General features: G+C 36.5%; 2 protein-coding genes across 7 annotated transcripts; one reads left to right on the top strand and one right to left on the bottom strand.

The window, feature by feature from the left end:
* Positions 1-597: 597 nt before the first annotated feature.
* ttc36 (tetratricopeptide repeat domain 36) lies at positions 598-4468 on the top strand. 2 transcript variants are annotated; one of them, XM_028465282.1, is made up of 4 exons: positions 598-740; positions 833-1021; positions 2695-2918; positions 4230-4468. In XM_028465282.1, the coding sequence occupies exons 1-4, from the start codon at positions 638-640 to the stop codon at positions 4248-4250; spliced, it is 537 nt and encodes a 178-aa protein (XP_028321083.1). In that variant the 5' UTR covers positions 598-637; the 3' UTR covers positions 4251-4468. The 2 variants fall into 2 exon arrangements, with proteins under 2 accessions (XP_028321083.1, XP_028321082.1); XM_028465281.1 differs by lacking the exon at positions 4230-4468 and having other exon boundaries at positions 2695-3009.
* Positions 4469-9105: 4637 nt separating this feature from the next.
* On the bottom strand, positions 9106-17289 carry LOC114475038 (F-box only protein 40). Of its 5 annotated transcripts, none has more exons than XM_028465734.1 (5): positions 17214-17289; positions 17019-17051; positions 16723-16913; positions 13915-15783; positions 9106-10419 (listed from the first exon to the last, which is right to left on the bottom strand). In XM_028465734.1, exons 3-5 carry the CDS (start codon positions 16777-16779, stop codon positions 10234-10236), a joined length of 2112 nt encoding a protein of 703 aa, XP_028321535.1. In that variant the 5' UTR covers positions 16780-16913; positions 17019-17051; positions 17214-17289; the 3' UTR covers positions 9106-10233. The 5 variants fall into 5 exon arrangements, 4 of the variants coding, with proteins under 4 accessions (XP_028321535.1, XP_028321537.1, XP_028321536.1 ...); XM_028465736.1 differs by having other exon boundaries at positions 16730-16913; XM_028465735.1 differs by lacking the exon at positions 16723-16913 and having other exon boundaries at positions 17214-17261.
* Between the last annotated feature and the right edge of the window lie 5058 nt (positions 17290-22347).

The raw sequence follows: 22347 nt of genomic DNA, 5'->3' as shown, positions 1-22347 counted from the left end.
TACAAAATAACAACAAAAATACACAAAATAACTCAAAAAATATAGAAAAACACAAAAATATGCATCAAAACAACAAAAACATGCAGACTTCAAAAATACACTAGACAAAAATACACAAAAAAACTCCAAAAATACACTAAATAACAAAAAAAAAAAAACACACAACAAAAGGACACAAACCTTTTGCTTTTTCCTGTGTTAATGCTCAGAACGCTCATTATTCTAAATGCATGACTTGGATGTTGATATTGTGGCCCTCAGATTAAACAATCACAGTTTTGAGGCCCCTGTTGTGATTAAAGGTTAGGGTTAAGTTTAGGAGCAGAGGAAGGCCCTTAGTGGCAAAAACTTAACACGTAAAAAGAAAAGTTGATAAAATCACACCTTGAAGCTGGATTTACAGGTTCTTCAGTTTAATATGTTTGTGGATTTTGTAGCTGTCAATGATATCCTTACACCATGGACTTCTTTTCCCCACTAACCAAACACAGATGTGCTTGTTACTAGAAAGATCTCAAAGTCCTCCTCTGCTGCCGCCCCCTGCTCTGATTGGCTGGAGGAGAGACACACACACACACACACACACACACAAAATCACTGTTTCAACTTTCTTTTTCTTAGTCTTCATCTTTAAGAAATGGCCTCAGCCAACGACAGAGCTGTGCTCCAGGCCATATTCAACCCCAGCACCCCGTTTGGAGACGTCCCTGGACTCCACCAGGAGGAAGTACCAGATGATGGTGAGTTTCTGATTCTTTCCATCCTTAACACAAGCATGAGAATCCAGCTGTGGTAGGTCACGTCCTGTCCAATGTGTTCCTGCTGCTGTCAGACAGCTGCTTTGACCCAGAGCTGTTGAAGCAGGTGAAGGAGCTGGAGAAGCAGGGAGTGTGTGCTGCAGAGTCTGGAGATTTGACGTCTGCTCTTCAACTGTTCAGCCAGGCCATCCACATCCTGCCTCAGAGAGGATCAGCCTACAATAACAGGGCCCAGGCCCTCAGGCTGCAGGGGGACGCAGCAGGTACACAACAACAACAACAACACAGGATTATTATTTCTTATAATAATAATAATAATAAACAGGCACTTTCTGATTTACCTGCTGTTTGTCTCAACGAGGGCAGAGCTTTAAACATTTATTTGTATTTGTAATATGAGCCATCCATCCATCCATCCATCCATCCATCCATCCATCCATCCATCCATCCATCGTCTATTTCAGTGTTATTAGACCTCTGTGCCAGGGCTGTATGAAACTAAACATGTATATACTGTAGCTAAGGATGAACAAAAACAAACAATTCAAAGATTCCCAGCTGCAGTATGCATATATATATATATATATATATATATATATAAGGTATTATAAGCTTACCATCTGTAGTTTATTTAAGTGTGTTAAATAAATAATAATAAAAATGTTTTTATCTCATAATTACTTTACTAACTTATAATTATGACTTTCTATCTCATATTTATGACTTTACTAATTCATAATAATGATACATTGGTGATTTTTTAGTGGCTGAAACGGGCTTTCGTAATTGTATTCCAAAATTATGACTTTTTATCTCATAATTATGACTTTTTTTCTCATAGTTATGACTTTGTCTCATAGTTATGATTTTTTCTGATAATGATGACTTTCTATCACATAACTCGTATGTATTTTGTTCTCATAACTATAATTTTCTTTCTCATGATCATGACTTTAATATCTCATAATTATGACTTTACTAACTTATAATTATGACTTTCTTTCTCATAATTATGTTTTTCTATTGTATTTTATGACTTTACTAACTCATGATTATGACTTTACTATCTCATAATTATGACCATCTCATAATTATAACTTTACTCACTTATAATTATGACTTTCTATCTAATAATTATGACTTTCTCATAATTATGACTTTCTATCTCATAATTATAAATTTTGTTCTCATAACCATGACTTTCTTTCTCATGATTATGACTTTACTATCTCATAATTATGACCATTATGACCATCTCATAATTATGACTTTACTAACTTATAAATATGACTTCCTATCGAATAATTATGACTTTATCTCCCATAATTATGACTTTATCATAATTATGACTTTTTTTCTCATAGTTATGACTTTGTCTCATAGTTATGATTTTTTTCTCATGATTATGACTTTCTATCACATAATTAGTATGCATTTTGTTCTCATAACTATAATGTTCTTTCTCATGATCATGACTTTACTATCTCATAATTATGACTTTAGTAACTTGTAATTCTGACTTTCTTTCTCATAATTATGACTTTCTATTGCATTTTTATAATTTTACTAACTCATATTTATGGCTTTCTATCTCATAATTATGACTTTACTAACTTATAAATATGGATTTCTATCGAATAATTATGACTTTCTTTCTCATAATTATGACTTTACAAACTGATATTTTCCTTGTAATTATGACCTTTTCTCATAATTATGACTTTTTAATTCAATTATCATGACTTTCTGTCTTGTAATTAATTTACTAACTCATAATTATGACTTGTGGTGATTTTCTTAGTGGTTGAAACAGGTTTCTATAATTGTGATGGAATGCTTCTTACAGAAGTTGAATTGAAGTTTCACCTGTAATTTGCAGAACAAAGAAAGTAAAGTGTGGTTACCAGATGTGTTTGTGTTCTCTGTTGTTCCTCAGGAGCTCTACTGGACCTGGACCAGGCTCTGGCTCTCACTGGCAGCACTGGTAGAACCTCCTGCCAGGCTCTGGTCCAAAGAGGCCTTTTACACCGACTGCAGAGCAGAGACGACGAGGCCAGAGCAGATTTTGAAAAAGCCGCAGCTCTCGGGAGTGAATTTGCTCGACAGCAGGTCGTGGCCCTGAATCCGTACGCTGCAATGTGCAACAAAATGTTGTCAGAGGTGATGAACAAACTACGCAATCCTCAAGTGTCTCAGCTCAATGTTCTCTGAGCCCAATAAAATCATTTCTCTTTTTTTAGTTCTTACCTTTTAATGTTGTTGTGTTTGTTGTTGGGTTTAAAACGTTTATTTCTATTGTGAATTCTACATAATTGTGTGATATCTGACGTTTAGCTTCCACTTGTGTGTTTTTACCTTTATTCTGTTGTACTACTGACATTCACCACTAAGTGTCAGTGTTGGAATGTTAATTCAAAATGGAAAAAGAAAGAAAAATAAGAAAAGGAATGTCAAATCATTTAGCATTGTTAGCTAATTTTAGTCAGATTTAGTTTTAGTCAGACTTTTAACTAAAATGCAACTTGGCTTTAGTCAAAATGTAGTCATCAGAGCTATTTCAATTATAGTCCAAGTTTAAGTCTAAGTGATAAACCTGATATTGGATAGCATTAATGTTATATGTATATATAAGTATATATATTGATATAGTTTTTGTCAACATGTAATTTTATAGTTATAGTCTAATTATATGTTAAGGTTTTGTTTATTCAGACAAGGACTTGAAAATATATATATATATATATATATATATATAACTTGTTCAATTTATTTGATCTTTAGTGGGCCGTAGATTTTCGGTGGGTGTGCCCTATAGTTTTCAATATCAGTTCAATTTGCTTAAAAAAATATTGATTTTGTAACCAATTTTTGTGTAATTTAGAGCAAGGGTTTTCAACTGGTCTCACCCTGGGACCCACATTTTGCCACGGTCATTAAATCACTACCCACTTTTTTTTTTTTTTTTTTTTTGAGAATTCAACCAACCAAATTTGATTTTTCAAAAATAGCTGTTGAAAACACACATATATAGAATTTTTTTCTCAACATAAATCTATATATTTTCCTGTGCAACATACGTTTCACAGCATGCCTGTCAAAAGGAAAGTTTCTTTCAAAAATAAAAGACAAGTCCAACATGAGTTGGAGACATTAGTTGGATATTAATTTATTTTTGACCAGCTGACCCACCTAGTACAGGTCCGCGACCCACTATTGGGTCCCAACCCACCAGTTGAGAATCGCTGACTTAGAGGAAGTTTGTGAAATTTTTTGTGAGAAAATTGAGAGTTATTTCTACAATTTGCAATTAAAAATAACTGCATTCATGTGAGATAAACAAAGAAAAAATGCAAGCCCCTCAAAATATTGTGGAGTGGGTGAATTTGAGATATCTACATCTGGATTATTTGGTAGTTTACACAATAATTCATGTTTTTTTTTTTTTTTTGTCATTGTTGTTTTCTCCTCCAGGCCGATTTGGATGCTCTATAGGGCTGGATTTGGCCCCGGGGCCTTGAGTTTGACACATGTGCTATAGCGGATCAAAATGTCAAACAAAAAAAACAGCATTTTTATATAAAAGTTCCTTGATGGAGAACGAAGAAATGATGGGATTATAAATATTAGAGAGATTATGTCTGTAATATCTTTGCTTATTGGATTTCTCCAATGTAAGATATTAAGGAAAACCTCATGTCTTTTTGCCTCAACTGATCAACCAGAAACAAGTAGTATTTGACTTTATGATTAAATCAACTTACATTCACAAACATGTTTACATGTGGGTGGAAACATTGTCCAACTGACTCCCCATACAAACTAAAGTGAGAATTATAAAGGAAGAAGGTTAAGTTATATAAATGTATATTATTTTTTCAAGACTGCACATCAACAGTGTTTTGCTGCCATCTGTTGTTCAGTTTTGGGCATGTCTGTTACTTTAACAAAAGCAAAGCAAACCTTAATTCAATTCAATTCAATTCAATTAAACTTTATTTATAGAGCTCAAAGTACAATAAAGTCGTCTCAAAGCACTTAACAACATATAGAGTTCATAGTAAGAAAAAAGAACCCAACAAGATCGACATGAACAAGCATTCAGCAACAATGGGAAGAAAAAAACTTCCCTTTTTTAAAGGAAGAAATCTCATTTTTGCGATGCCTGTTTTAGAAGACGCAATTCAGATTTATACCAGGGGGTGACCTTTTTATGAAATATCGTCCTCTTTTAAAGCGGGGCAACAGCATCCGGAGTTGTGTGCAGTGACAGCATTACACTGTTGATAAGATCATCTATTTTCTCTGTCGTAGGACATTGATAGCTACTCTCTGTTGAGATATCACATGGATCAGAGGTCAGCAGTGATGGAACTAAATCTTTAAATCTAGTTTCAGCTTTTTCAGACAGTGATCTACTATAGTGTACTCTTCTCTCAGAATTTAAAGCTAATATCTGGAGTTTCTGAGAAATCTATGTTTATGTATGAATCTTTTGAAATGCAAAAAAAATACCTAACTAATATTTAACTATGGTCTACTGCCGGTGGTCATTCATATACATTAATGTATATAAGCCCCTCCTTCATCCTATAGACCCCTATACAAATGGAAACTATTGCCGAGTGTGCCCAGCCAATAGGCTTGGACTTCCTGTTTTTGAGTCTGTCAATCAAAGTGAATGTGGAACTGTTCACGGAAACAAGGCCGCGCGTCACAACAGCAAACAGGTAAATATGATTTTGGCTCTTACCTGACCCATAGACATATATCAATGTGACCCGATGCAACCTTGTTATGTTCCTTGGTGCACATGCAGAAAAGTAGAGGCGTGGCTTCTGGTAGATTGGCAGAGGCAGTGGGAGGAAGTGAGGCTGTTTAAGGCGGGACATCGAGACGTTTCTCAGAAACTCCGGATATCAGCTTTAAGCAGGCTGATATTCTAAATTCAAAGGATAACAGGAAGTGATCCGAAAGAATAGGATCGTGAGGATATATTGTCAGGTGATCAATATCTAAACCATATGTTAGAGCAAGGTTCAGGGCATGATGAAGCTAATAAGTTGGTTTGTTTACATTTTGTGTAAAGCCGATTGAATTTAATAGTGAGGTAAATAATTTATTTAGGCTGTTGTTTTCATCATCAACATGAATGTTAAAGTCACGTACTATGATAACTTTATCAGTGCTCAGCACCAGATCAGTGAGAAAGTCAGAGAGACTTACACGTGTACACTTTCTGAATAATTTCACATATTATATTTTCACATGTTGGCTAGTCCTCACAAATACTCGTGGCTTGTTTACACGCCGGATTCATTGCATAATCCATTGTTCATCCTGATTGGTTAACAGTCCAGTGGTCATTCTACCCATCTTTACTTCATGATTCCTTAACTTTTAATATCAAATAGCTGTTTAAAACTTACTCTCAGTAATGGACTCAACCAAAGGTTTATCAATATTTAAACTACAGACAAATATTAATACTACTATTAATAATAACACAGTTCTCAGGCACCTTTCAAAACCTCATTGAAAAAAAATCAAAAAATCAAATATGATTGAATACAACGGAACATACCTGATAAAGTGGTGACCTCTCGCCTCTTGATATGGGTTGTGGATGGAAATAAGATGTATTTATTTTTAGCTGGATTCTTAAAAAAACTCAGCATAAATATCCATGTGGATGTTGTTACTTACATTTTACACTTTTATGATAGTTGAGCAGAAATTCAGAGAAATCCTATTAAAGTACTGTAGACACTTTGGTGTATGTGATAAAGTTGGGTCGCTGGTTGCAATCAAACCCAAATAAAAGTGCGCGCGCACACACACACACACACACACACACACCAATAATGTACTACTTTATTTGAACATGAGGTTAAAGAAAACAATAACTTAAACACCTTTGGGTGATTTCATGTCATTTCCACATTACAAAATTCTTACTTTTTTTCCAATTGTTCTGTGATTATTCAATAGGCACTGTGTCAATGTTTAGTTTGACTGGTCGAATACTTTTTCAGATATGGTCCTTTATTGGGCAAGTGACTGTTTTTGGTCATTTCCACACACATTCCATTTTGCACACATTACATCATTTGGCACCAGTACTGTCCCTACTGGTGACATCAAGAACCATGTGGTCTTCACCCAGCCAATCAACAGAGATTACTCTACACCACAGAACACATGATTGTGACATTTTGACCAATCAGCAGAGTCCTGGGGAGGCCTCCAACTTCCTGTTTTCTCTGCAATCAGAAACTGGTGGTCATGTGGCTCAACTTACTGTGCATTTATGATTGAAACATCCAAACTAACCATGGTAAGTTGATGAAACTCACACTTTTTTTTTGTTGACTAGTTGTACTAAGTGAGGAGATGTTTTTTGTTTCAGTGAAGTGAGTGAAATGTAGGTGCCATATTTTAGTTGGACATATGCACGAAGCATCCAACAGGTACTTAACACTATTTCTCTGCAAATAAGGCAATAAAACATAGGAAATTATGTTTTTAAATGTTGCCAATTGTTCTTTATAACACTATAAAACCTGCCTCTCAGTGATTCAGACTATTTTAAACCATTTTCTTTAGAAATTCTGAAGCTATAATTCGTAAATATGTGTGATTCTGATCATTGATTACCTAATAACAGTTCTATTGCATTTGTTTAGTTTTTAGCAAGTGTGCGAGTGCGTGTTATATCATCCAATAACACTCTAAAGGGAAATAATTTGATTTACAAGTATTTCCATGAGTGCCCTATAAAGGGTTCCTGAGGAGGTATGTGTTGATTTTTGCACATTTTTATTTTTATTCCATTTTAAGCTTCCAATATCTCAAAAACTACATCATATAGGAAACTGATATTTGGTTTAGTAATACAGCTTCACCTTCTCTCCCAAAATATACAATAAAATCTGTTATACATCCTATCTGGTGGACATGTCAGCCCCTTAAAGTTGGAAAAAAGTTTGTTAGGGTTTGGGTTTGGAACATGTTTGGTTCCATATGCTTCAACTCCCTGTAATTTGATCAACTTAGAGCTATAGACTGTTCACATCACTAATGATTAGTCACATATATGCATTGGTTCTTAGGTGACACACTCTTGAAATCTGAAAAAACATGTTTTCTTTACTATTTTCATTGGCCCATAACTGCATGTGGTAATGTAAGAAAAAAATCTGATCTGTTTTAATGTATATTAATAAGATTACTCTATCTTGGGATATACTGTACATCCATTTTTCTTTATGTGAGAAAAATGGTTGTATTTGAGTTCTTAATTTTTATTTTGCACCCCAACTTTGGGTTATTTCACCACTTCTTGATATTGAAAATCCTTTACATGAGGCCATTGTAGCTTGCCTCTGTGTTTTATAATCATTTGTTGTTTATTAGTTTTTCACTAGTAACATTAAAAAAGCAACAACATTGCATCAGAAAAAAACATTTATATTTGAAAACATATTGATTTTGAACAACTTTCTTGAAAATGTACAGTGAATTGAATAATAGGCACGAAACAATTAGTAAAAATGTCATAATTTTTTGGCTATTTGTTGGAATGACATGGAATGGCCCAGTACTAAACCCCAAAATCTTAAAAACTGACTTTTAAAAAGTTACCAATTTAGTGTTGTTACCTATACATTGATGCAACACTTTTTTTTAAGTGATGATTTTATGATTTTTTTTTGTAAATAATTTCTGTTTATTGCAGCCCTAAAGGCACACATACAACACCAGAGGTGAAAATAATAGTGTACGCGTACCCATGCTACAGTAATTGAGTTACTTTGATTGGCATTTGTACTTGTTTGAGTATATTTCTAAATCAGTATTTGCACGTGTACTTAAGTACATTTTAAAAAAAGTAAAGTAATTCATAACACTTCCACACCCAACCATTACTGACTAAATTATTATTTTTTTGTTCTAAAATGATCAACAGACAATGTCAAATGCATCACATCATAGCCGACCAATCAGATTAAACGCAAATTTATTTGCATAGCGCATTTCATACACAAGGCAAGTCAATGTGCTTTACATGATCAAAAAGTGCAACAGAAAACATTTAACAGCTTAAAAATCTATAAGAACGTTAAAGTCGGCAAAAAAGACAATTAAAATCATCAACAACATGACCAAAAATCTACCTCTCAATCAGCAATGAATGCTGGTTATTTTCTCAGTTTTAGAGTTGATAAATGTAGCTATACTTTGAAACTTACATTTTTTTTTTTTTTGTTTTGAATTGAATTAATTGTTGTTTTATTTTTAAAATAGTTGTTCATTTGACATGACAAACCTTTTATTTTATACAGATGCCTTTGTAGAAAATAAATGAAGTTTCAAATTGTGCAACATTTGGTCTCTTCCTTCTTACTGGGCGTCTCCACTGGATACGTCTCCGCTGCGCCACGGCACCGATCTGGTTTTGCTCCGCTGTTCGCTGTCCTGTAATCCCCACCAGTTGCGTTTTGAGTGCGCCACGTTGCACTCCGGTTGGACGACTGTGACGTCACAAGACGAGAGGAGTTCTCACGATATTTATATACTGTAATTGATAAACAGGTCAGTGTTCCTAACGAAGGACAACAAGAAGGTTGGATTCTCTGGATTTGTCATTGCCACATTTTTTATCAACAGCCAACAGAGAAGAGATAAAACTGCACCAGTAAAACATGAACTAGACCAGGGTTGGTGCAGTTTACAGCGCAGTTACAGTGTGAGAGGAAACAATATAGTGAATTACTTGAAATAAAAACTGAAGTGTTTTATTTTGAAAAGTAACCGGATATTTTATTAGTACGTGCTTAACTTCCTGTTTAGCTTCATTTGCTCTGTGCTGATTGATGCGTCGTGTTCTGGTGTCTGCCAGAAATAGAAGTCCTGCGTATATCTGGAGGAGGGCACCGGACTACCGCAGCTTGGAAGGAGTAGACACGCAGCGCAGCGGACCCTGTGGAAATGAACACATAGTGGAAACCTATCAGCTCCGGTGGCGCGGTGGACACGTAACGTAGCGGAGCCGCATCCAGTGGAAATTGGGGGTTAAGTTTCTACATGAGATGTTTACTGTATGCAAGGGCAAGATTTATTACCAAAAATAAACCTGGGGGTGAAAGTAACTCGTAACTTTTACTTTAAAGTACTATTTAAATGAGCTACTTTGTACTTGTACTTGAGTAATTTATGTATGATTTACTTGTACTTGTACTGTAGTATAATTTCCATTAAGTAACAGTACATCTACTTGAGTAGTCAAAAAAAAAAAAAAAAAATTTTTTTAGGTTTTTCTCATGAACTATTCTACAAGGACATGAAATCAAACATGTGACTTCAGAGACAGTGTAAGTATCTTTGCTGCAGGGTTTCATTCTTGTCTGTTCTGTAGTTGCTCACCCGTCACATCTCAGTGACTCCAAACAAAAGAACCCATGGGTGCTGCAGGACACTAACATCTCTTGAGATTTCCTTTTCCCTGCACGCCTGTGACCTCTCCCAGGCCCACCAGGGCCACGGGATCCCTGCGTCCCTTCCTCTGGTAGAACACGCAGCTTTTCAAGTGATCTGACATGGAAGGAGCACTGCTGAAGCTCCATCTGTCCACGGTGGAAAAGACGGAGCTGAATTTCCAAACCTGTGAAAACATAAAGTGGCTGAGCAAAGGAAGGGTGGGAGGTTTGCTGTCAATAGGTTTATTCCTATACGACTGCAATACTTTAATCACACCATCACATTCCCACATCGTTTCTAATTCAGACACATTTTTCCATCCAGCCTTTGCCGTATGAGTGACCACATGATATGTTTACGTGCTATAAAGCCATTCCACATCCCTGATATCATCGGCACACATTCTGGTCCCGTGATCGCTACAGCTCAGATGAAGTATAAATAGAGTCAGACAATGTGTTTGTGTTTACAATCATTAGCCTGAGCCAACAAGAGATTTTCACTGTGCTAGGTTGTTGGTGTAACAAAGCAACCAATCAAAATCAATTCATAGATAATGAGTCCATAACCAGGGGTGAGGGTCTTCTAAGGGTATTAGGGCAACCGTCAACTCTCAATTTATTTTATGAAAGTCATTTATTTAAACCATGAAAAAGCTGTTAAGTCAGTGATACTCAACATGTGGCTCTTTATATCCTAATTTGAATATTTTTTCCCTTAGAAAACCTTAAACGGGGGAACTCTTTAACCCCTTTTTACCTTATTTGACCATTTTGCAACTTCCTTGGTGCCATGTTTTTCAGATTTTAGCTTCTTTTTGCTGATATATATACAGTATATCCCTTTTTTGCCACTTTTCATCCAATAAGCTACCTTTTGCCCAATAAACACTTGTTTCCTTTTTCCCTACATTTTACCTTTTTTTTCCCACATTTTTTCCCTTTTTTATGATTATTTGCCGCATTTTGCTCATTGAAGCTACTTTTTGCCATTATATGCCACCTGTCTCATCTGTGTTGTAATTTTTTTTGCCACTCTTGACTGCTTTTAGTGCGTTTGAACGATTTTTCACTTTTCATTCTTTTCTTTCCATGTTTTTGCCACTTTTGGACCATTTTTTGCCACCTGTTACACCTTTTTTGTTACTTTAGCTTTCTGTATTTAGTAGAACCAAGTTTTACGCTATCTTGGAACTTTGGTAAAATGCATCGCCCCCATGGAATACTGATTACCAGAGACAGAGAAAGTCGACAAAAACAAACCCATAATCCTAAAGTCGTATGCGGAGTTTGCGGGAGGCAGGGAGATCATTGCCCCTCAGTGGTCAAAAATGTACATTACAATTTTCCCAAATTCATTCAAATTCTTTTTTTAAATGATGTAGATAATATACAAATATTTTAAGTGCTATAAAACACAGTGAAAATATGTATGAATTTGTTGTTTTAAAAATAGAAGTTGTTTGGACGCTCGGGTCATGTGACTTGGTTCTTCTTCTGTTGTGCAATTTTTCCTCACAATGTAAATGGAGAAGCAACACTGTGCCCCGCTGTACATGTATGATACTACAGCAAAAATGAAGCAGAAAGCGGCCGCTGGCCTGATTATATCATGAATTTACAACATTAATCTAAAAAATAAGGATTTTTAATGACACGGTCAGCCTCACAGAGTTAAAATTGTAAGAAGAAATTAGGGCGGAGCTGCTTTGTTCTTGTAATTTAGACTTTTTATTTTATTTTTGGACTAAATGCTGGGATTCAGTGGATTTTTTAATGTCTTAGGAAGATTTTGAGACCACTTTTGATGGAATATATGATGTCAGTAGTCAGTAAGACAGTAAGACTTTAAAAGTGAGGAGAGCTAGCTTGTTTAAGTCACCATTTTTTTGACAAAATAATTGACTGCTGTGATGGTTGTGTCCTAGAATGGTTTATATAGTTAAAAGCGGAAGATTCTGAGCTTTCAGACGGTTTTTGATACTTGTGATATGCTGCATTGTGGTTGTCGCGAATCTCAAGATGGTCTACATATTCAGTCCCCCCACCCCCCACCCCCACCCCCCCGGCAAGAATCTCAAACTCTGCCTATGGCTAAAGCCTTACTTATAACCCAAATATTATGAGAGGATAGTAAAGGTCTAACCGACTTCAAAAAGACTTCTTTCTTAAGAAGATCAACATAATTACTCAAAAAATTGTCCTTTGCTTTGCAGTGTTGCCTTTCCTTATGGGTAAAATATCACCTCATTGTATTACCTTCAATTGGTTGCCTATAGAGTTGATCTACTATGTGTGGCAATGCTTGGTCTGTTTTCACAGTAAAAAATAATCTCAATATTTTCTCCTTTGGATCATTTCCTAGACATTACACTCCATGTGCTTCCTCTCCCTGACATTGTCTGACCTTGGAGGCAGACAACTTTATTTTTATTGAGAGACACAGAAACCCATTACTCGTCGCCAACACAGCAGTGATTCAGTTTAGCTGTATTGTAGTGTTGAGTCTGGAAAGTGATTCAAAATGCCACAGCTGTCGCACTGCAGGAATTACGTGAATTTTCCAGGGAACAATAAACCGAAAATGGTTTGTACGGAAGAGCAAGGAATTGTTGGATTAAATGTGATTGTCAAGTATAAAAAGAAAAGTGTTGACACTTGTTTTAACCTCAACAATAACTATTTCTAGCTACATATCATGGTTTATTGTCATCTCTAGTGTCGTACACCCATTTACCTTTTGTTTTTTCTAAAATTAAACCAGGTTTGGTGGTTCAAATTTGCATAAATTTAATTGCACCCAGCTTGACCGTTGTGGTAGTTCTTGTATCTAAGATACAAATATTGAATACATTTGGATTTTAGCTGGATTATTTGATCTTTCTTGATTTCAATTTATATTATTTTGGTTGATGGGCAAAAAAAAGAGATGACAAACCACATTTTGAAAAAAACAGGCAATCTCTTCCAAGAAAAAATGTAAAGAATTCCAAGTAAAAGATCACCTCTACAAGTGTCTCCATTATATTTGTCTATATCACAGCATTGCATACATTCAAACACTTTTTACGCATTTTACCGACAATGGACCCCCGTTAGAAACATGGCCTTTGATTTAAAATGCAAATATTTTAAAATGCACTTGTAATCAAGGCTTTGATGTTCTTCCTTGATGAAAGACAAAACTAAAACTTAAAACAAAGCTTAGTTTGGTACAGGGTTGTGGTCAATTACACATTTTTCAGTTACAATTGCGTTTTTAATTACCCATATTCAATTACAATTCAGTTACAATTACAGTAACCAGCATTTTTCCCCAATTACAATTAAAGTCACTTACAATTATCTTCTCAATTACAATTTATCACAATTACTGAGTCTGAAATAACTTACCCCACAAAACATAAATTTCCTCTTGTGTTAGCGTTCTGTTAGCGTCTCTTAAGATAACGGGTCAGTTTTGACCCACGTCTTAAATCAAAATTAAAATTACACTAAAAAATATCATCTATAATCTGATTATTAGCAGATGTTATTGCATTTTCATGCCAATTACAAAGTTTATTATTCAAACTGAACAACAGCAACCGATTTTTCAAACTACAATTATATTTACGCCATAATTGTAATTAATTATCAATTACAATTTTAATTTGCCCCAATCCTGGTTTGGTACTTGCTTTTTGTGGACATTCCCAGGAAATTCTCCCATCGGGGCACGTCTTCTTTTCCCACTTGAGGGACACCATTCCTCTCTGCTGCAACAATGTGGCACACACTTGTCTCATCAGATGAGAGACCTGGGACAGCTGGGACAAAGCAAAACTGTCCAGGTAATCAATAATCAGACGAAGGATTTCCAGGGGAAGCTCGCTCAGGGGGTCCGGATCATAAAAGCCCTCTCTCTGTGAACCAACAGGCTTTTCTCCTCCACAGGGGAGTGGAGTCATGACCTGAGGTTGGAGGATAAAAGTGTTGACATCTTTGCAGAATTTGATGGTAGCCAGATGACCTGCAGGGCGAAACCTGGCCTGAGTGAAGGTGCAGCCCAGATATGCCAAAGGGCAGCGCTGTTGGAACCAGCCACACAGGGAGGCCTGGATGTCACTGTGCACGTTCCTGAAGTGAGACGGGAACTCGTCACGGCGAAAGTGCTGGCCACACATGTAGCTGAAGGCTGAACATGTCCTGTTGTGTCGCCTGGTGACAGATTCTTCTTCAACATGCACATAAAGACCAGGAGGTTTCTCTGCCATGATGTCACTCAGGGTTGCTTCTGGTTTGAACGAAGCCGAGGTAAAGTTGTACGTCTGCGTTCCGATATCTATATAAACGCCATCTACTGATGTACTCTGAGAGATCAAATGTCCTTTGAGTTCCTTTTCCATAGAACACAGGAGAGCTGTGCTTATTTCTTCACTCTTTGGAAGATCTTCAAGCGACAAGCCCAGATCTGTGGTGTCCACGCTCTGGTTCAACATCTGGGCCTTACAAGCTGCGTCCTTCAGAAAACTCCGTTTGGCTCGATAACTGGTCGGAACATGGAAGGTACGGACGGTTTTAACTTCGATTGGCTCCAGATTCCCATAAACAAAGTCCTTCTCTCGAGGCGTGCAGGCGGAGAGTTGGCCAAAATTGATCAGCATTAACCCGTTGTGAGCCAAGTACATGTTGTACTCAGCGATGTGGACTTCTTTGCCGAGTCTTTCAAGGACTCCGTCTTGCCACGGAGCAAAACCAGTAGCACCGTCGAAGTAGGAGGAACCAGCAGCATTTTCAACGGAAGCCTCAGACTTTCCTCCTCTGCACTGACTGTCGTGCTCATGTCTTTTCTCTCCATTCTCCTTCTTATTCAAGTTTTTGACCGTTTGCTCACATCCATCCTTCTCTTGGTTGAAGATTCTCTCGAATGTGCTGTAAAACTGAAGACCTGTCATGTTCCGACTTGTTACCGTCTTGTCTCTTTCCTCTCGACTCATTACTTCCTCATGTAGGTCTACATCTAGATGGCTAATACTCTGCTGTTTTTCACAATCTAAGGAATTTAGTACCTCATGTGAGCTGACTCTAGAAAAAGGTTGAGATTCCTCTAATATGAGCTCAGGGAAAATATTCTTCATTTTGATGGAATGAAACAACAGATCTTGGTCCCTGAGAGCCAGAGCAACATCCAGGTCGCGCTCATTGCTTAAAGCAAGGCTTTGTGAAATGTTCTTATTAAAGCTGTGATCAGTTTCAGTAATGGGCCAGCGGTTCCACTCATGGGAGCAGCAGACTACACTGGCTGGGCAGACCTTCAAGTGTTTGGCCAACATGTGACGAAGCATGCTTAAAGGGCAGCCGTTGTCAATGTTAAGACAAGGGACGGACTCATTGGGACAGAGGAGCTGGTGCTCTTCTTCTTTGCACGCGTGGAAGGCGGCTCCGCAGTTGTTACTGCATATGATGATCAGACAGGATACAGAGGACTGGGCCGGAACTGAGCAGTGGATGTCGTAGCATGTTCCACAGTGCTTATGTTCGTCCTCTGACATGTTTGTGGTTTTTACCTTCAGAAAGAAATAATGCACCAAACAGGATAACATGCTTAGCATCTTCATATTTTTGCACTGGTATTTAAAACTGCTGGAGACCATAATTTTTATCAGATAGAGATGTAGTGTAGTTTCAACCTTAATGTCCCCAAATGTGCACTTTGACGTATAAATTATATGCAAAGTATGTAAGGCACCAACAACATCCAGGCAAAAAGTGACAGATATCAGTCTCTGCAGGATTTTCCCTTTTAAATTTCATTGATTTTTCGGACCAATTTCTATTTAATTTGTGGAAATTTGAGATTTAAAGTTACTGCAGTCATTTAATATATATATATATATATATATATATATATATTTGGTAATTTTCACAATAATTCATGCTTTTTCTGTCTTTTTGTACTTTCTCCTGTGGGCCGAATTGGATGCTCTAAAAGGCCAGATTTGGCCCCAAAACCTTGAGTTTGACACGTGCCGTAGACGAATGCATAGAAATATTTTTCCTTTGTTCTTAGTGTGATTTCTTGTGTTTCTTCTCCAGACAAGGATAGTGATTGATTTGGAACCATTTTTGTTCGAGATTATACCGGTATTGCACATGATGATACCACCTCACTAAAAGTAATATTCAATTCCGTATAGATTTAGATCTATCTGTGTAAACCTGAAAATAAACATCTGTCATTGTTTTGCCACAGATTTCAGTGAAAACACCAGAAATGTGGTTGGAAGTCACTTAGAATGAAGGAAAAAAACTTCTCTGCATTCGTTTACTGAACTCCATATCCCACAATGCAATGCACAAAACGTTTCCGACAAAGTCATTGTCGAAGACATGTTTATAGTAGAGAATGTCTGTTTGATTAATAAAAAAAAAAAATTGTCTCCAGCAGCTTTAAATACATCAAGCACTAAAAAGCAAGCAAATCTGGGAAAGACTTCAGATTATACACTTTGCCTTTGCCCAATGGGGCCCAAAGCTGGTCCTGGAGAGCCCCTGTCCTGCATGTTTGTAGATGCTATCCTGGTCCTCCACAGTTGTTTGTAAAGGCCAACTCGTTGTATAGGCTATAGACTCTCGATGACCAGACTTGAACTTGCCTTGCCTGACCTTTTCAGTTTTACATGTGTTGATGATATATCTGCGTAGATACATTATTTATATGTATATTCTATTTTCTGCAGCTACAGGACTGACAAAAAACTGCAAATAAACTTAAGAAATACAGAAAAATAATGGTACTCACCATTTTTCAGAGTCTGTGTCCAAGTCTGAAAAACTATTAGAAAAACAACGACAACATAAAAATAGAGAGAAATGTTTTAATTAACAAAAGGTAAAATTCACATTATATTAATACCTCACAATATAAACACTGACAGACCAAAAATAAAATCTTGTTAATAACTACAGTAGGAGATCTTAGAACACATTTCCTCACCCTTTGGCTCGCAGCTGCTTTATCCACACCAGCACCTCTGAATAACCCCTGCACTGTGTCTGGATATTATAAATAGGCACAGCGGTGAGGGCACACAGGCCAGTGGGCCGGGGCACTATTGTCACACAGCCATTAAGAGCCAAGGTCGAGTTACAGTCTGGGCCGCAGCACCACAGTGAGATCAGTGATAATAGACACAAATCCTTGCTTTCAGCTACTGTAAAGGTGAAAAACAAACATTGTGTGTATGACGTAAACACTTTCTATTGTTTTTTTTTTTGTTCCCTCATTAATTAGGCAGAATTTACCCAAAAACATCCATTAAACTTATATTTTAGCATTTGAATTTACTGTCAATTAATAAACTTGACTAATGTTTTCCAAAGCATCAAGTGAGTGTACCCCCATTCATTTTCCACCAGATGTCAGACACACACTTTCAGAAATGCAAGGCCTTTCTCCAGCAGCAGTTTGTCTGCTTTACAGAAGGTTTTGCTATACCTACTGCTTATCTTGTTTAGGGTTAATAGAAGCTGAAACCTACTGAGCTGCAGGTGCTGTTAGGGCTCTGATCAAACAAGGACCCTCCACACGGCCTGGCTTTATTCAAAGAAAAAAATGACATACAGTATATACTATTATTTCAAGAGTCTTTTCATGTTTAGGGTTACAGAGGTCTGGTGGCGTCTGATACTTATCTCACACATTCCCATTCACTCCTACAGTGAACTGAGTAAATCATATTTTTATGGCTGGCCAGAGAAAACCCACTGAAGTAATGGGAGAACATGCAAACTGCACACAGAAAATACAGGACCTTTGTGCTGTGACGCAGACACGCTAACCACTACACTGTCCTTTGTTTTCACGTGACGTCATAGCTGATTTATATAACAATTGCCAACTGGATGTCAGCCATGTTGGAGAATATACACAAACTGACGTGTAGCTTTGAGCTTGTGTGGTTCAGTTGTTACGCTTAATATGTTTTGCTTTGTTTCTTAGTTATAACATGAACATGCCCACCCTTTGTGCTGTTGTTGGATGTGGAAATAATTCTATTCGAGACAAAGAGGTTTATAAACTATTTTGAATACCAGCAATTATTAAAAAAAAAAAAAAAAAAAAAAAAAAAGGTCAAAAGCTGATAGAATTGTCAAAGCACCAAAGACATCTATGGCAGTCAAATATAAAAGATGCTTAGAGAAAGAAAAAACTAAATATACACGGGTTTGCAGTGACCATTTTATCAGTGGTAGGTAGTGATAGACCGATACATCATCCAGCCGATAATATCGGCCGATTTTTTTTTATGTGCATCGGCATTTACCGATGCAGGCTGATGCTTTCGCCGAACCGCCTTATTTACAGAGAGCAGAAATATGTTTTCATTGTTCTTGTTCTACATCACCTGTTTTTAATATTTGTTAAATATTTTTTACTTTGTGTCGTTCTACCTCACCTTTGTTAATTTCAATAAATATTCCTTTTTTTTTTTTTTTAAATTGAGACTTGTAGCATTTGTTATCATCATTGTGTAATTTTTATGACGTAAATTGAGGGAGCAAAAGTAGTATCGGCTCAAGAAAATCGGTAGTCAGTATCGGTCATCAGGCTGATGGAAAAAAAATCGGTATCGGCTTCAGTCCTAAAAAATCCATATCGGCCTATCCCTAGTGGTAAGTACTATAATGGTCTAGCATGCTTACGAGATCCAAAGATGATGTGAAGTTGGTTTTATTTTCATCTGAATGTGCAAAAAACTTAACATTTGCAAAATTCTAAGCCTTTGTTCCGATTATCATTTGCTAGGGAAACCTGCTGCACCATAAACCCTTGGCCATGACAAAGTAAAGGAAACATTAAAGTCACTTGATCAAAGTTATAGACGTGTCGAGAGAGAGAAAAACCAGATGAAAACTTGCTGCAGAGGAGTCAAAAAACACAACAAGCTTTGACTCCCCACGATGAGTTTTAACATTCGACTGTGCTACACCGGCTCATAACTATCATATTGACTTTAGCTGTCATACTAAATTACAATTTTGGCCCAAGCGCCACGATCTGGCGAAGGGCCTCTTGCTCTCGTAGTTGCCCACTACAAGGGAAGGGGTGGAGCCTATGCAAACCCCACATGCGTTGACCGGGGACCCTTGTCATGTTGTAGGCATGCCCCTGGGCTTTCCGAAAATGTATACTTCATGATACTCAAAAAGGGGGAAACAATGTCATTGGGTTGGATTATTTTCCTTTCTTTTAGCAAAGGCAAGACGGCGCGGCGAAAGCGAGGGGCGTTTATCGCCACTTGTGGCTATATTTATTATTTATTCTTTTGCAATTGTGGAGGGAGGAGGCAACCATATACAGTAAATGTCATGTAAATAATCTAGTAATATACCTGGTTACCGTAACAAATATCATTTGTTTCTTTCTTATTTTTGCAGCCATTGATAGTGTTGGACTTTTTTCGACTTTTTCTATGTATCTCTCATTCGAAAGACCATTGAGAGTGGTGAACACATTAGTATGATTGGTTGAAAACGATCAATACCGTGCCACAACAGTAGCTATAACAAAATAAATAATTCAATAATATAGTCAAACAGTTAAAAATTCTTTCACAATGTAGAACATGCAAAAAAAAAAAAATTGTCAATAATTTGAGAATAAAATCATGATGAAATTCAAAATTAAGTATCTCCAGCACTTCCTTTCCATTAGTGTCAAAGCATGAATTCAAATACAGCCTCCGTTTGGTTTTGTGTTTAGTAAAATTAACGGTAAAAACGTTATTAAACATAACACCATGATAATGAACTTCATATATTTCTTTCTCAATTTAAAGTATTCATTTTAAAAGGAGAGTTTATTCAATGTTCCGAAGATTTTTGATGGGATTATTGCTAATAAAATAGGACGTATGCTCCCCCAGATTAAAATTAGTTCTACACTACAATGTTTTTTTTTCCCCATTATTGTCCAAACACTGCAGCGCTAACTGGAGCTGAAGAACTTTACGAAGACCGAACCTGAACCCGACAGATCGCTTATGGATGCTGAGGAGGTGAATTGAAGTCTGGCTTCTAGCGAATTAACAAATGATGTTTAAAAAATGCATAAATGACTCGTTTTTGACAAAAGGCGAAAGAGTTGTGAGCGTGCACGGGTTTTGGCCTAGAAAAATCTGCTTCTTTTGTGGTTTCGAACCTGAATTCAGTCTGGATCTTTTTTCACGTTTCACTTTTAAAGCCTGATTAGAGCTTTCGCCCTAACCAGCGGGTGGGGGTCCACTTAGAGAGTCATGTTATTTAATGACTGTAACCCAGTGAATAAACCATACACTGACTGCAGCGTGCACTTTCTTACCCTGCAGAAAGCCTCAAGCATTTGGTCTCAATAGTCATGTCACCATTAGTAAAGTAAGTATAGAAACTTAACTGGAGTTAAAACACAGTGACATCACAAAAGTTTTCAGACTCTATGACTTTACCAGTATTTACCAACATTCAAAACAGTTACATGTCAAAACTAGCAAGTGCATGATGAGGATGTTGACATGAGTGAGAAATAATTCCAGAAAGTACATTTTGTCTTTTATTTATTTCATTTATAAGATTTATATTTATTTATAAGGTTTCATTTATTATCTGGACTCTCTTCGAGTGACAGGGGGGTGTGACAGAACTGTCAAGTATGGCCACGCCCATAAAAAACTCATAAGCACATATTGAGGTCATCAGCAGATGCCTCCGGTTGGCAGATATGTGTGTGTGTATATATATATATATATATATATGACTAGATATATCATAGAATTATATATTTAAAAAAAAAAAAATATATATATATATATATATACATATATATATATATATATATATATATATATATATATATATATTCTGGTTTATTTTTTCATTACTTTTTGTTTCGAATGACCATAAACGATAAAGAAAATGTTCTGGGGTTTTTTTTTCCATTACTTTTGTTACAAATGAACATAAATGATAAAAAAAAAAATATATATATATGTACTGTGTGTATATGCACTGTATATGTTTGTATAGTATTCCTTTGAATATGTGTTATGTATTGTACATAAAATGTGTTTTTTATGTTGCTCAAATAAATAAATAAATAAATTAAACATAAGAAACGTGTAGGGAGATCTAAGTCAATTTCAAAATAAATGCCCTGAAAAAAGTTGTCTGAAACGCTTTGAGATGACTATTGTTGTATTTGTGCTATACAGATAAAGTTGAATTGAATAAATGAAAACTTAACATATAATGTGTGAAAAGTGCCTACCTTTAGCATCGAGCTATTACAGGACATGCATTTAGGCTTCAATATTAAAATAAAATAGCTAAATACGTTGTATATGCCAAGTATTATAAATAAAAGGATTGTTTTATTGTCTAATGAAGCCTCCAATGATTCCTCTGAGGCTCTGCTGATGGTTGCCAGGCTGCAGTGGTTTATAAAAAGTGGTTCACAAGAACAAAAAGCAGGAAGTCAGCACTAGGGGTCGTTGATGAATGAGGGGAGTAAAGGTCGGACCGTGTGGTCTGATCCAACAAATGAGCTACGAGAGCTCAAGCGGTCAGTGCTGCTGGCTGGTAATTAAGGATTCTGCCTATTCTCTGAATGCTATTAGGCCTGAATACAGGGGCACAGCCAGAGGAGGGGGTAGAGGGGGGCAGAGGTGACCAAGGTCAATACCTCCACAACCAACCAACCAACCAACCACCAGTGGCCCTGATTACAGACTATTATACCATCTTAGGTGGTTTTACTTCAGCGTTAAGTATTTTTAGTCATAGGCTGTTCTATACATATATACTGTCTACTATAAGTATGGTTAGGATGAAAGTATACTTCTCACTGAAGTATACTACCAAGTTTTTGGTTTCCGTTGATTCTCCATCTTTGAAAGTTCTGAAAACATTTTAAGTGAGAAAGTGACCAAGTAGAAAATTAACATGTAGTCATTTGATCCACAAAACTCACGTATACAAATTTGGGGATTCCATATTGTGCGACATTTACTACTGACGAAACCTCTGGTTAACTTCAAAACAAGAGCCCTATTAACAAATGCGTTAAAAATTAATGGAAGATAAAAGTAGATGCT

The sequence above is a fragment of the Gouania willdenowi genome, chromosome 13, assembly GCF_900634775.1.
Source record: "Gouania willdenowi chromosome 13, fGouWil2.1, whole genome shotgun sequence".
NCBI classification, from domain to species: domain Eukaryota; kingdom Metazoa; phylum Chordata; class Actinopteri; order Blenniiformes; family Gobiesocidae; genus Gouania; species Gouania willdenowi.
This window is presented reverse-complemented; position numbering and strand designations above follow the sequence as displayed.